A 15,113-nucleotide genomic window follows, 5' to 3' on the forward strand; every position below is an offset into this window, starting at 1 on the left:
GCACTCTTGGCACCAAGCAGAGGGGATGGGATTCCTCAGCTCCTGGGCAGCCTCAGCCTGAGAGCCGAGTGCTGCCAGCACCCCCATCCACAGTGAGGAGTGGGGCAAGGAGAAGACATCTGCACTGGGTCATTCCTGAGGTCTGGGTTTGCCAATGCTGAGCCAGAACTGCTCATATTTTTAGCACAGAGTTTATGGCACCTCCAAAAGCATTTCAGATGAGTGAAACGTCCCAGAGACATTTCACCAAATCCAATGCTGAACAAGTTCACAGCAGCTAAAGAAAGGCCAAGGCGAAGCTTCTCCTGAGTCAGAGTAAGCCCTGGAAGCCTCTGCACAGCTCAAGGCACGGAGGTTACTTCTACAAGCCAGGAGATGGGTTGTATTTTCAAAATTCTAGCTGCACTCTTGGTAAAGCAAGAAAGAATCCTGGTGCTGTTCCTGAAGAGCATCAGCGGGTTTCAGACCTCTGTGATGGGTGAATAAACTCAAACCCTGTTTCCAGTGCTCCTCCCAGTTTGTCCCCAAGAAAGGGAAGGGTGGGCCAGCAGCTGCCCCCCCCTCCCCATGCCAGAGCAGGAGCTGGGCTGTGGCACAGGTTTGGGCTCCTTTTTTTGGGCTGGAAGGGCATTAATTAATTGGGCAGGGACTTCCCCCAGGCAGGCTGCTCCAACCCATCCTTAACTCCCACCCAAACTCTGATGTGATGTCACTCATCCATTCATGGGACAAATTAAGTTCAAACTTTTTTTTATTAAGCACATTCCACAGTACAAAGCTTTAGATCATGAACGATATCTGTACAATTTAACAGTTTCAAGAAGCTGTTCATACACCAACTTTCCAAACAGATAATTGGCAAACATAATTACAAGTTAGAATTAGACTATCCCAGTGCTTTGAAACATTAATATCGCAGTAATGTACAGTTGCTCAATTATGGTTAGCAAAACAAAGTCCAGAGTGCAGCCAGGATCACTACCATGAATCCCAGGAGTCGAGTTCCTTGGGTGCCAATCACAAAAGTCCACTGCTATGTTACGCAAAGCACAAAGAAGTTTAGACTGCATGTTCAAATACCATTATCTCCCAAGGAAAAACAGGAATTTAAATCCTACACATGCATTTAAAAAAAATGACTTTGCTCTTCAGAAACAAAGAACCTTTTTTTTCAGGGCTGCGACAGATCTCTCTTTTTAAAACAGTTTAATATTAAAGCTATCAGATGAGAAGGGTAAAGTAAGACACTTGCACGAACTACTGTCAAGCTTACCAAATAGTGATCTCATGGATGCTCAGTTTGCTCTTCTGGACTTCATCACATTCGCTCATCTGGATGAATAAATAGCTGGAGGAACTCGGGGAGGGTGGGTGGGGAGGGCAGCCCCTGCACTGAGTCCTGCCAGGGACTGGGTTGGGCACACCTTGAGCTCCCCAGGACTGCACAGGGAAAGGCAAGGAGCCAAGAGAGGCAGGAGCTGCTCCAGCACAGAGCAGGGCAGACAGACAGAGGAGGGGAATGGCAGCACGGCCTTGCCCTCCCAGCACAGCCAGGGCTCCACTGAGCAGCCACGGGGCTGGAAATTCCCTCTGCATTGTTCCAGGTCTCCTCCTGCCCCGAGGACCACGGGGACTTTGTGTGAGCACACAGGAGACACCGTGAGAACTGAGGGAGCAGCCCTGAGGAGCCAGGACACTGCAGCTGATCCTCCTGGGACGGGCACAGGGAGCAGAGCAGGGACTGGAACGGGCTCCTCTCCCCACCAGCAAGTGTCACAAACATAAATAATGGAACTTTGGCCCATGGTATCTTCTCCACTGAGCAGCCAAGCTAATGCTACCAAGGACATCAGTGGGGGCTGAGAGGTCCCACTGGTGTTAGAGACACACAGCTGCAAATCCCGCGGCACAAAAATATAACATACAGAACATAAATTAAACAGTTTTTAATTTTTAAAAAGTTTAGAAATTACATTTTAAAATACGTAGTTCCCCTTAAAAAAACAAACAAACAAACAAAAAAAACGAAACCAAAAGAAACAAAACAAAAACCCAACTAATGAATACTGAAAACCTCCTTTTGCAGAGACAATGTCTAGGCAATCGTGTCACCACCAGTGCCAGGGGTCAGGACATCCTGCTGCCAAGTGCCACCATGCTGAGTGTTAGTGTGTAGTGTCAGGACACCCCGAGGCTGGCACCAAAGGCTCTGCTGTATGTACAAGGTATCTACATGCTTACACAGTATCTGAGATGAGGGAAGCACACAGGGAGGAGGAGGAAGGACTACAGCAAACATCAGGGAGCGCAGGACAGCGAGTACAGAGCACAGGGCAAAAGGAAAAGACAGTGCTATACAACTAGTTCAGATAACCTAGCCTGAATTACAGGGAATCTTTAATTTAAAAGAAATTACTGGTGCAGAAACAAGTAAACTGTAATCCAAAAATATTACTGAGCAACTCAGAAATATTTCTAAGAGTCCAACGTACACCTATGGAACAGAAGGGGCTCTGAACTTGCCATGGGGAAGGCCTAAAGGACAGTGGTGACTGGAAAGCAAAGCTCTGTACATTCTGGGCATGTGTTTGGCACCCAAATCTTACTGGAGAATGTTTGTTTTTTCGTTTTTTTCCTTTAAAGTCAGACAAAAGTGCAAAGCAATATAAATTAGGCCAAGTCCTTTCTTGACTTCCGATTTATATCTGAAAAACAAGCCATCAGAGTTCAGTTTCTACCAACAATTTACATGTGAAGCTTTGGATTTCTCACAGCAGGGAAGGATAGGCTTCTGAAATTCATCTACTCCAAGTCAGTGAATTTGTAGCAAATTCAAAGACGACCACTGAGAGCAGGAAAGATTAAGAAATTTAGATACAGAATTGTGCTGCTTTGCATCTACACAGCATCTAGAACCAATTCTGACTTTAGCTGTCGATCACCTTCAGGCATGTAGTAGCCAAAAATCCAGTAGTTCAAGACTGTGGAACCCTGAAAAAGACAAAAGACAAGTGAAGTGAGAGGAGGCACAGAGCACTGCAGGAGCTGACACTGGGGCAGGACAGCCAGGGCAGCTGCCCCAGGGGCTCTGGGCTCTGCTCTGGCCCCACTGCACCAGGAGCCAGGTTCTGCATACCTCTGCTCCTTGGCACTTCCCTTACACAGAGCCCCAAGCCCCAGACACAACCCCAAATTCCAGGGGATTTTCCTTCCTTCTTCCTCTCCTTCCTCCCTTCCTGGAATCCTTCCTTCCCTGCAGAACTCTGCACAGGAGGCAAGTTCAGCTGCTTTAATACACAAGGAGCTTTTAGGAAAGCAGACTAAAACCTCAAATCCTTTAATATTCCCATTTCCAGCCTGATAGCTCTGTTATCAGCTTGCAGGAAGTGTACGGTTTGAGTGTAATTAAATCTGAGCTTTGATTTTACCTGCCACTTCCCAAAACCATCTCTTGTACACTAAGGAGAACCTCCCTCTTCTGATATGACATTCCCATGAAAGGTTAAAACATCCTTAGGCACTTCCCCTTGACTTCCCTTCCCTCAGCCCAATGCTTAGTACCAGAATATTAGACTATCATATGGTAACAATTTTTATCATGTTACAATAAACAACAGGAATTCAAGAGAAAGCAATAAAACTCTCACAGCCAACTGCCAGGACTGTCAAAATTGATCCACTTTGAAGAGCCTCACATTGCAAAGCCTGTAAAAACGTGTGCAGGGCTGCTTCAAAACTCACAAGACTGTGATGCTTGAAAGCTTATAAAACTGTTTCATTAAATGTCATGATGAAATATTAGCTGTTTGGCCAGAATTTTATGTAGATTTAGGGTTTTTGGATTCTGAAGTCAGACAAACCTGTCAAAAAGTGACATCACAGCTTCTCTGCAGTAGAGGAAATAGCTGTTAAGGGACTGTCATTCCCAAGAGCAGCACCTGGGGGCTGCGTGGTCCCAGCTGTGCCTCCTGAGCTGTGCACAAGTGCCAGGAGTGCAGGATACGAGCAGCAGAACCCCCTGCCAAAGGCGTCTCCCACTGCCCTGGCAAAACCCAAAGACAGAGCAGGGTGTGCCACGTGGCCAAGTGACACCAGCATGGTGCTGCCCAAGGAGCTGACAGGAATTTTGTACCACTCCTCATTTCCTGACATGAGCAGTGGCTGGAGCTGGGCCAAGATAGGCTCAGGCTGGATTTTGGAAGAAGTTCCTTCCCCCAGAGGGTGCAGGACACTGTCCAGGCTCCCCCAGGGAATGGGCACTGCCAGAGCTCCAGGAGTGTTTGGACACTGCTCCAGGGATGCCTGGGGGGATTTGGGGGTGTCTGGGCAGGGCCAGATCCTGCTGGGTCCCTTCCAACTCAGGCTGTGATTGTGTTTCTTTTGTGCTTAAGATACACTTTATGTGACTTTTAAAGAACCCTGCCCAATCTGCAATTTAAAACCAGATTGTGTCAATCTCAAACGATCATTTTAGTTAACAGGAGTGAGCACTGATGCGGGACTGGAAGGTGCATGGAGCCTGTTTATAAAATGCAGCCTTTCCAGGTGTCCCTGTCCCACCCCAGCAGGATGAGCCAGTCCATGAGTTTCACTAAGCTCCCCCTGCAGCAGGGTTCCTAAACCTGCTGTGAAGGGAAGGCTGGGCTGGGGGATTCTACACATGGCTCGTGTCCACAGCATTAGAGCTGTTCCTTATTCCAGGCCCTGCTGCCAGGAATACTGAGGGGCAGCTCAGCCTGCCAATGGCACACTGCTGGCTCAGACCCTCCCTGCAAAGCAAGGTGCCAACAGATGCCAGTGTCAGATCCAGAGAGGACACTGCCCTGGCTGTTTGGAAAGGAGTTCAGCAGCAGGGAAGGCAGCCAACCCTTCCTGAGATGGAAGAAAATCATCTCTCAGCAGGAGCATCTCAAAAGTGTGTCTCCACAAGGGAAGGGGCTTCCCAGGCAGACCCTGCAGGAGCCCAACAATCTGAGGAACATATTGCCACAGCAGGGACAAATGCATCCAGAGAGATAAGGAATATCCCTTCTTACAGGAAGGCTTTCCACACCATGTTTTAAACAAAGCATTCATTACCTACTTCAAATGAAGTGAATCCTGCCCGCTGGGGCAATGTCACTCCTAGTCCCTCCTGCCGGGGTGTCTCCAGCTCCTGGGAAGCACTGGCACAGCCTGCTGTGCTCTGGAAGGCACTGCCTGTGTTCCCAAGCCCCAGCACTCACAGGGAGGTGTAGTTTGACCTGCAGTTATTGGCAGCAATAGAGAGAAGAATCCACACTCCCAGCAAAGGGCTTTGAGCACTGCCTGCAGTGACTGGGAAAGGGACCCAAACTCCAGCAAGTTCTGGGCTCTGTTTCAGACAGCTATGAGAGCTCTCCCTGACACTTGTGCTCCTCACAGAGCTGCTGCTTCTGTCCCAGGCTCAGATCCCTGCACAGGTACATGGAGAGCTCCCAGCATCCCATCCTGGCCCAGCTGGAATGCCTGTGCCATACTCAAAGGCTCCTCAATTCCCAGCAATGATGTGAATACACAACAGCTCTCTCTATCATGACTGAACACCCAGTTACAACCACGAGGGATTCCAGCAGGGGGAAACCATCAGGACATGCTGGAGCATGACCACATAAACACCAGATAGGGGAATAAGGGGCATTAAAAGGTTTTATTTTCTCAAGGAAAACCTCAGCTTGTTTGAGTAAGACAAGCTGCAGGCAGAGGGGAGGTTTCAGACATTGCCCAGCTCCAGCCAGGGAGGGAGCCTTACCTTGTGAGGGCAGTAAAGTGCAGACTGTTATCTGGAGATGTAGGTGTATGTTCTAGATGGAGAGCGGGTCTCGTTCTGGGCACTCGGTGGCACATTTAAGAAATCCCAAATCAGAATTGTATCGTCATGGGAACTACTAATGATCTGAAATTCATCAAACTGGAGCCTAAAGACACGTCCTGAATGTTCCTGTGGGCAAGAGGCAAGCAGTCAGCAAGGCAAGAGGGAAACACTGCAGTGCACTGGTATCACACAGGGATCTGGACACACAAGGTGTGTTCAAACTCTGCTGTGCTGACTAAAAAACCTTCATCATTCCACACAGACTGAAGAAAAGCTGCTTTTGTATGTACACACTTTACAGAAAACACACGGCTCCCAAACCCAGAGCTGCACCCTGAGCCTCCCTCAAGGGCCCAGCCCAGCCACAGACTGACGTTATTCCAGATGGAAGCTGTCTGTCCACCAAGGAGAAGCAATTTTGGCCCCTGGCTGCCACTGATGCTCTGCCAGGGCTCCTTCTCCTGCAGAATTCTCTGCTGATTGTGTTTTTGTGCAGCCCCAAAGAGCACATCACAGCTCCAGCCTGCTGAGAAGATCCTCAGGGCTCACGTGCCAGCCAGGAATTCAAACATTGCTGTAAGGACAGCACATGCTCCAGCAGCTCTTCCAACAAATCTCCAAGGGGCACAAGGAGCCCAGAAAAGGCTCTCCCCCCCCCCCCCTTAGTCCTGCTTACCCATTTTCATTAAATGTAAAGTGAGGACTCTGCCTTTATTGGAGAACCAACCCGAGCTGGCAGAGTGAACCCAAGCTCCAGCCTGAGATACAGGATACCCACAGAACACAGAAACAAGCAACTTTTTCACTAAAACTAAATACAAGAATAGTTAAATCTCATCTGTACACCAGGACTGCTGAAGAGAAAGGAAAAGGAGAAGCATTTGCAGCCACACAAGCACTTCTCCAGGTGTTGGAAAGGCCTAGCACATGCATCACCTACAGTCAAGGACTCTTGAGCTGCTAAGGGCTGACTCCTGAAGTCAAGTTCCACACACATTTGGGTGAAAAGAACAAGGAATTCATTCCCCCATCTATTTTTAATTAAGTCTGCTGTCATAAGCCAAACTCCTCATTGCAAAGAAAAATATAACTTAAGCAACTTAAGCTTTAAATGTGACAGTCCTCTGAAGGGCTCAGAGTTCCTGTGGTAATCTGTTGGACTCAGCCTCCCTTCCTCCTTCCCAGCTCTTCCTTCCAAAGGGAAGGGTTAGGAGAAAAGCCTGGGAAAGGCTCACAAGATTCTTGCCCCTTTTTTAATAAGAGGAAATTTAAAACCAGCCCTACAGTGATATTAGGGAAACACACCAATAACCAGAGTGATTTGATACAATATCATGATGATTTTTTTCTCTTTTAAGAGTGTCTGAGAATCTCAAACCAGAAAAACCTGATCTTTCAATTAAGATTCAAATCATTCAGGGTATGACAATTTTTTCTTCACTCTTAAGCACTCTAGACTTCATAAACCATCCTGGCATTCCCACCTCTCCCACAGTAATGCACTAAAACACCCCAGACCACCTCTAATTAATTAATCAATTTTTACTTACCACTAACGTACGCAAGCATAATGTACTTGCTGGGGCACGAGGGTCAAGAGCAGCTTGCAAGTCCCAAACTTTAATTTTCCTGAAAGTAAGAGAAGTACATCATTATAAAAACATGGAAAATAACACCCAAAGTCCTGGAAAGCTTGCCAGCTTTTCCCTACAGCTACTTCCTCAGGATCAAGCACATTGTGAGAAATACTAATGCTCAATCTTGTGAAAGCCAGGTAGTTTTGTGTTCCTTTGCAGCAGCCACTGCAGTGATGGCACTGTGAGGGCTGTGACAGACAAACTGACAATTGTTGGGGGTTGGTTTCTTTCCCTTTTTCCCTCTGTGGAATTTTCCCCATTGCCATGCTAAGATACCTGTTGACTGGGCCCTGATGACAAGGGGGAGGGGACGGGAGGGGAGGGAAGAGGGAACCCCGCGAGATTCAAACATCCAGAAGAGGAAGCGGAAGGCTCTGGCTCAGCCCATTTCCCCCGCGGAGTTCGGACGAGAAGGACGATCGCTGCCTCTCCTCCATCTCTGCCATCCCAGCGTCGGGAAACCATCATCGGACCCTGCCCTGCTGCCTTCTCACTGTAACCTGCCACCATCCAGCACTCTGCTGAGCACCAGGACCCACACCGTGAGCGGAGGGCTCTCTCTCCATCTCTCTCTCCCCCTGGGACAGCGCTGCCATCACCCCCAGCCCTCCTGCAGCTCTGCGGGACCTGCCCGCCCCCAGCACCGGGAACTGCAGCTCAGGGAAAAGGTGCCTGCAGCCAAAAAACACTGGGACTGAGTTACTGTTCTGTTTGTGGGTAATTTCATAGCTGTTGTTCTTGTTTGTCGTGTTAGATACACTAGTAAAGAACTGTTATTCCTACCCCCATATCTTTGCCTGAGAGCTCTCTTAATTCCAAAATTATAATAATCGGAAGAATCACAATTTTTTTTCAGTCCAAGGGGAAGCTTCTGCTTTCCTTGGCAAACACCTGTCTTTCAAACCAAGACAACAATGCACACACAGACCCCTCTGCCATGTGGGAATGAAGCTAGGCCCACCAAGCCCAGGCAGACACTGAGCCCAAATAAAAGGCAATAGCCAAACCCAGATCCAGAATTGCTTTCAGTAGCTCTTCAAGCAGAGACAGAAATGGAGAATTTGGAGATTGGTGTAACTGCCATGAATCCACAATGCACTGCAGACACTGAGCAAGCCAGGGCTGCTCTGGAGAGGAGTCCTGCCCCCAGCCCCACAGAAATGCTCTGCAAACTCTTGAAAGCCCCACAAGAGAAAGGCTAAATTTTAGGAAGTGCTTTCAGACGTACCCATCGTAGGCTCCACTAACAATCCTCTTGTTGTCGAACCTGATGCACCGAACCAGCTCTTCATGGCCTTCCAAGACTCTTAAACAGGCACCACATTCAATGTCCCAGAGCCTGGGGAGAGCACAGGAGAAAGGCTGATTCCCACACCAGGGTTACTGCTTGCTTTGCTGTGGCAGGTGTGTAATTTGCTTAAAAAGGTGTCACTCAGAGCCGCTGCAGTACACATATCCAAATTAATGTCATCATTCAAAATCACGTGCAAGCAAAGCTCAGATATGTGTTGTTCTGGGAAATTCTAACTAAGTGTTCTCTATTCTCTGCAAACCATTGATTAGAAGTTCCGAAAATAAGAAAACCAGGGAGCAATGTCTCCCCCACCTCTCCAAGCAGATGACAATGTGACAGAGCAGTAGGTAAGAAGTTTTGCTCACTCTGAAACCTCAGTGTCCCCCTCTTTCACTCGGCTGTGAAATGTTTCCTCCCACACTGAGCTAAGCCCCATTCATAAACCATCTGCTCCAACGGCCAGCCAAGCCAAGGAGGTTTTGCAGCAGCAGAGTTGAGGGAAACGGTGTTTCCAGGACAGAAATCCCTGCGGCAGCTGTGGCACCCACCTGATGGTGTTGTCCGAGGAGCCGCTGACCACCAGGCGGTCCCGGTACTGCAGGCAGGCGATGCCGCGCTTGTGCCCGTTCAGCGTCCGCACGAACTCGCACGTGCTGGTGCTCCACACCTGGGGACACGGGACACACCCCTGAGAGCTGCACCAAACCGGGCTCCTGCGCTGCACAGCAACTCACACACAGACAGGCCTGACCACGGCAGAGGAGTGGGAACCCACAGAGCATCTTCAGAGGCAAAGAGCAGGGTCCGGGGCCAGCAGGGACAGAGCCGCTGGCACTGCTGTGGCACGACAAGAGCTGGGGGTTGTATCTAAAGTATTTTCAGGTGGCAGAGACTGCCCCAAATGATTTCAAAAATTTGATTACACTTCGTAAGTTAAAAATAATTTTTAAAACTAGAGTTATCAAACACAAAAGTCTTTTTTTTTAACCGAAGAAATTACAAGGAAGCTCTCACAAACAGAAGGTCTAAATGGGCTTTAAGCTTGGCCTCACCATTAAAGGATTCAATCAATTTTGCCCATTTTTAATGAACTGTAATTGAAGTTGTAATGAAGAGTATCAAGTGATTCATTTTCCAACACAGAGTGAAGCAGGATCTCTGGCAGAGGTTTGGACACAGAACTGCTAAAAACTTCTTGGCCCAGGCTAAGGCAGCTCTGGTTCAGAGAGGGCAGGGTAGAAATGCCTTTGTTATATTAGTGCACTCTGGGGAACTCAAATCTTCTGGTATGTAACAGCCTTCAAATCCAGCCTCTGAACCCCTCAAACATGGCACAGCCTGGCTGAGCTGCTGGGCAGGGGTGGTGAGGAAAGGCACCGCTGAGGAATTTCATGTCTGGACACAACTGCCAAGTGAAATTAAAAATACCACTGGAAAAAGGTACAGGATGTGCAACATTTAACAAAGCAACTGATCTCGAGACAGAGAGCTCAACTGGCAACGGGCTTTGCTCTTCTGCAGTCATCCAGCAGAAGCCACGAGAACACTCCAGCGCAGCTGCGTGCCCGAAGTCACCACCAGAGACAGCAGGGATGCCCGGGGCAGAGCTGTGCCACCCACCTTGATGGTCCTGTCCCCCGAGGCTGACACGATGTACTTGTCGTCGAAGTCCACCACGTTGACGGCGGCGCGGTGCCCCACGAGCACGCGGCGCAGGGTGATGTCCGTGGGGGAGGCCATGTCCCACACAGCGATGGACCTGTCCTTGGAGCACGTCACCATCAGCCCATTGCTGAACCTCAGGTGCAGCACGGCCTCGTTGTGGTGGATCAGCGTGTTCAGAACCTCGCCCGTGTTCACGTCCCACACCCTGCGGGACACAGCGCTGTTAGCCCTCGGCAGCGTCCCCAGGGAAATCCCACGGGAGGGACGGCTCTGCGGCTGGGAACACACACGAGCCTGCCCCAGCCTCCAGGGAGCGCTCTGCTGGCTAAGCCCTGGCAGGGCTGGGTGCTGGAAGGGCCCTCCCTGCCAGCACAGCTGCAGTCACAGAATTCACAGAATCACAGAATGACTGGGTTGGAAGAGACCTTCAAGATCACCAAGTCCAACCCGTGCCCTAACACCTCAACTAAACCATGGCACCAAGTGCCACATCCAGTCTTTTTAACACATCCAGGGATGGTGACTCCACCACCTCCCCAAGGCAGACCATTCCAGTACTTTATCACTCTCTCTGTGAAAAACTTTTTCCTAATATCCAACCTGTATCTCCCCTGGCAGTGCTCCACATGTACTCAATACCCTCTCAATAACAGTCACAACCACAACGTGTCAGAGGGCACTCAAAGAAACCCTAACTGAAGAAATTAATGTACAGTTGGCCATCAGCCACTCTGAAATATCAGGATATGCCTTCAATCTCTAGGTTGTATTCCTTCAAAATTCCTAATGCTAAAAGAACAAAACAGTTTTGGAAAAAAATCTATTTAATATGATGCTTTGCCAAGTATGAGTATCTTGCTTCTGGAATACAAATATCACATTCATCTTAGGGATGTTTTCTGATATTTAGATATTATTGAAAACATTCCCAGCCCTGATACTCAAATCATTTTTGTGCAAGAACCTAACACTCACCTTACTGTAGAATCTGAAGATCCAGTTACAATAACTCTTTCATCATACTGCAGACAAAGAACTGAGCCAGTATGCCCCGTTAATACTTTCAAACATTCCAAGCTTGTTTTGTCCCAAATCTGTTAGAAACAAGAAGGGCAAATAGCTTATCAACATCAAGAACATGGATCCAAGACTTGAACATGGTCACAGCTGTGAAGGAGGAAAAGAAGACTCCATGAGGGGTGAGTCTGTGCCATCAGTGGGACTTGTCCTCCCCTTCAGCTTTAGGAAGTCTTGATGAAAGTTTTTGAGAGAACAGTGAAATAACCAAGCACCACAAGGAGATCAAATCCTGTCTGGCCAAAGGAAGTGCCAGGGAGGATGAGCATGGCAGCAAAGCCCTGGCAGTGAAACAGCCACAGGCAAGGCCAGTGGCATACAGAGACCTCCCCCCTCCTGAGGAACTCTGATTTCAGGGAGTTAATGGATGTGACCCCTGGCAGTGCCCCCCGCTTCCAGAGCAGAGTGCAGGAGAGGACTCTGCCAGGCTCAGCAAGCACATGCAGCCACTGTCCCATGAAGAGAGACCAGGGAAACACAGGCAGCTGCCAGGGTAGAGCCCCACTCAGAGCAGGGCAAGGACCAAGGGAGTCTCACCTTAATGGAGTTATCTCGCAGGCCACTGATGATCTTCTCATCATCATACTGTAAACAGTAAACCCCTTTGCTGTTCTCAGAGCGGCACTGGATCCTTTGCAAGTTGTGCCTCCCGCACCTCCAGTTGGATTCTATAGTCTGACCAGAGGGCAAAAACAGGAGTTGGACCTCAGGTTGCAGCAGGACTGTCCCACACCCCCAGCTTCCCACATTCACACACACCATCCTTGAATCTGAAGGACAGAAAACCAATCTCTTCTCCTGCTCCCAATAAATACACACAAACCACAATGAATTACCATTAGCACTTCTGTCATCTGTCATGACAAAGATTTATGTTTGTGTTTATGGAGAAAATCATGGTCACCAGCCTTAACGAGGATTTCCCAAGGAGACATTACAGAGATACACTCCAGAACCCTTTCCTCCCATATTTATGTGACCAACCAACAAAAGCTGCAAAGATGAGACCAGGAGCTCACTTGGTGCCTTGTCCAGCCTCACCTGGGTGACTAACACTACAGAACTGCTGAGTCCAGCACGTGGGTGAAGGAATTCCCCTTCCCCTACCGAGCCATATCACCCATTAGTTGTACTCACACACCTTGTAAAGAGGTTTTGAGATATAAAACCTTCCTGAAAGTACCTAAAATCCTGATCAAAATAAAGCTCGGCAGGAACTATAAGGTTTCAAATAACCAAAATTTTCTTTCCTCCCCCCACTTGAAATCTGTGGAAGAATCATTCTCAACAGTTTCATTCTGAGAGGTATTTTTAAGGAGAGAGACCTGACACGCCTTAAAAAGCTGCAAACTATTTCACAGCAGAACCAGCATGATTTTCAGGTCTTAATCAGCTTTATTCCTTGTTGGAAAACAGATGCTAGATTCAAAAAAATGTGGGGTTTTGGACAGGAGGATCCTAACACAACTGTAAGAGAATGTGTGCCCAGAAGTCCAGGCTAACACCTGCAGCACCTGGGCAGGCTGGGATGTCTCATCAGAACAGGCCATCTGTTCAGCTTTTTCCCTGGGATTCTCCCCAAATAATGCATGGAAAGCTGGGTAGAAGCTGACAGACTGGCAGTTTGTTTGGAAAAGAGTTATTTATTAAGCAATCCTTACTTCCAAAGCAGTAGCAGGCACCTCTGCAGCTCCTCCAAGATTAAAACTGACTGAACCCTCAGTAAAGACAGAAGTGGAGTGTAACTGTGACATCCCAATTCCAGGAAAACACGTCTGCTTCAAGGGAAAACTGACTTTCCACTTTGTTTTCCATGTGTTTGCTCCTTCAATCATCTCCCATTATGCAATTTGGAGAGAATTACACCCAGTCCTAACACAAACCTGATGTGCCCCAGGAATTGGTCTACATCACAAATATGAAGAGATACTTCTAGAGGAGCAGCTGACAGATCCCTCATCCCCCTCCAGTTTGGTGGTGAAGCCAATGAAATCAGAACAGTGAGGAATCAGTTTAGGATCAGGTCTCCTGGGAACACTGCCCAGGAGAGATCAGCCCAGCTCATCTCCTTGCTCAGCATGGAGTGCAGGGCTGAAGGGAGGCAATGACACGGAATTCCCAAGATTTATCTCATTGGGCTAGGAGGGCACAAGTGCAACTCATCAACTCCTCTGACCCTCAGAACCAGGAGAGGATTGCAGGCATTAACAGCGGGAACCAACACAATTCTGGATCAGAAGGCAGCAGAGTTAAATATGCAATAGTTACACTGGAGACACAGGCATCAGAGACCCCAGTCAGCCAACTTAAATAGTTTAGAAACTATTTATGTTCGTATACTCTGTTCTGAATAGTCCTAAGGGAGAGCTTCCCCAAAGCCCTGTTCTTGAAAAGGTCTGCTTTGAGCTTGCAGCATGTGCCAGAGGAGCTGTCAGAGCTCTGTGAGCCCTTCCACACTTCAGCTTCCTGTGACAGCCACTCCCAGCAGCTCCAGAATACACTGGGAACCCCCAAACCAGAAATGCTGCTGGTCACAGCTTCCCATGGGAACCCCCAAACCAGCAATGCTGCTGGTCACAGTTTCCCAAACACCGCAGCACACAGTGGGAGTTTGCTCACCAGGCACTGGGGACCTGAGCTGGCTCCACTCTCACAGGTTCACTGCAGGAAGCTACTCCAGCTGCTCCCCATAAGAAAATGCTGGCTTCAGATAAAGGGAATTAAAGTCTGGTGTATCTCTGTGAGGGCAGTAAGGCACATACAGGTGCACATTTCAGTTCTGTGAGGAGATGTCATTCCATGTAGCCATTATGTGGTATGGCTACTGTGGGAAAACTGTGCCTGATTTTGGAGAACTTGTAAAATCCTCTCAATGCTGCCTTAATTCTTGGGATGCTGGGAAAGCAGCCATGACACACAGAATGTACAGCAGCACTTCCCTGGGCAGCAGAGTGAAAACAGATGTGAACATCCAGAGAAATAACATTCGGGATGCCTGAACAGACTGAGTGGGTGGGCAACTGCAGGACCCTCCGAGAGGAACATGGCTAATGGCAACCACATGAAAGCTTCTGCTGCGGGGAATTTCTGGTCACTGCTCCATGGTGCAGGGAGTGAAACTCTTGCTCTGCACCCTCCTGGAAGAAGATATGCAAACTGGACACAGTGAGCAGGGAGGACAGCAGGTGTGAGGGGTAAGGAGATCTGTGTCTGTGGCCTCTTATGAGCACCAGGGAGTCAGGGCTGCAGAACCCCACTGTTTATCTGTGGTTCCAAACCAACACCAAGATATCCAACACCCACTGCTGTATTTTCTACAGATGCACAGTCTCCTGTGCCTCTGGTTTCCCAGTAAAAGGCAGAACAGTCTTCTGAGTTTTCACACCCACAAGTTTCTCACACTCTCCTAAAAGCTCACCAGAGCAACAGCAGCGAGGGGCTCACAATACTGCACAACCAACAAAATCTGGACATACAAGGCATAAAGACCAGGTATTTGCCACAGCAGGAGAGCCATTTGGCAGCTGAAGTGGTGCAAAAATGGATTGAAATTAAAAAAGACATTTAGTGAGGAAAGTACAAACAGAAAGTTGTCCATCCTGTAGAG

The 15,113-nt window shown here is 48.5% G+C and overlaps 1 protein-coding gene across 2 annotated transcripts in view; it reads right to left on the reverse strand.

The window, feature by feature from the left end:
- Positions 1 to 1,931: 1,931 nt before the first annotated feature.
- FBXW11 (F-box and WD repeat domain containing 11) overlaps positions 1,932 to 15,113 on the reverse strand; it is a 56,715-nt gene continuing 43,533 nt past the window's right edge. For both annotated transcript variants that reach the window (XM_062502046.1, XM_062502047.1), the window contains 8 exons: positions 12,044 to 12,181; positions 11,405 to 11,523; positions 10,385 to 10,634; positions 9,313 to 9,431; positions 8,699 to 8,809; positions 7,384 to 7,462; positions 5,771 to 5,959; positions 1,932 to 2,991 (listed from right to left, as the gene is read on the reverse strand). In XM_062502046.1, coding sequence (XP_062358030.1) covers positions 5,798 to 5,959; positions 7,384 to 7,462; positions 8,699 to 8,809; positions 9,313 to 9,431; positions 10,385 to 10,634; positions 11,405 to 11,523; positions 12,044 to 12,181 — 978 coding nt within the window. In that variant the 3' untranslated portion in view covers positions 1,932 to 2,991; positions 5,771 to 5,797. The remainder of the gene's footprint in view (positions 2,992 to 5,770; positions 5,960 to 7,383; positions 7,463 to 8,698; positions 8,810 to 9,312; positions 9,432 to 10,384; positions 10,635 to 11,404; positions 11,524 to 12,043; positions 12,182 to 15,113) is intronic.

The sequence above is a fragment of the Cinclus cinclus genome, chromosome 14 (assembly GCF_963662255.1).
Source record: "Cinclus cinclus chromosome 14, bCinCin1.1, whole genome shotgun sequence".
Classification (NCBI taxonomy): domain Eukaryota; kingdom Metazoa; phylum Chordata; class Aves; order Passeriformes; family Cinclidae; genus Cinclus; species Cinclus cinclus.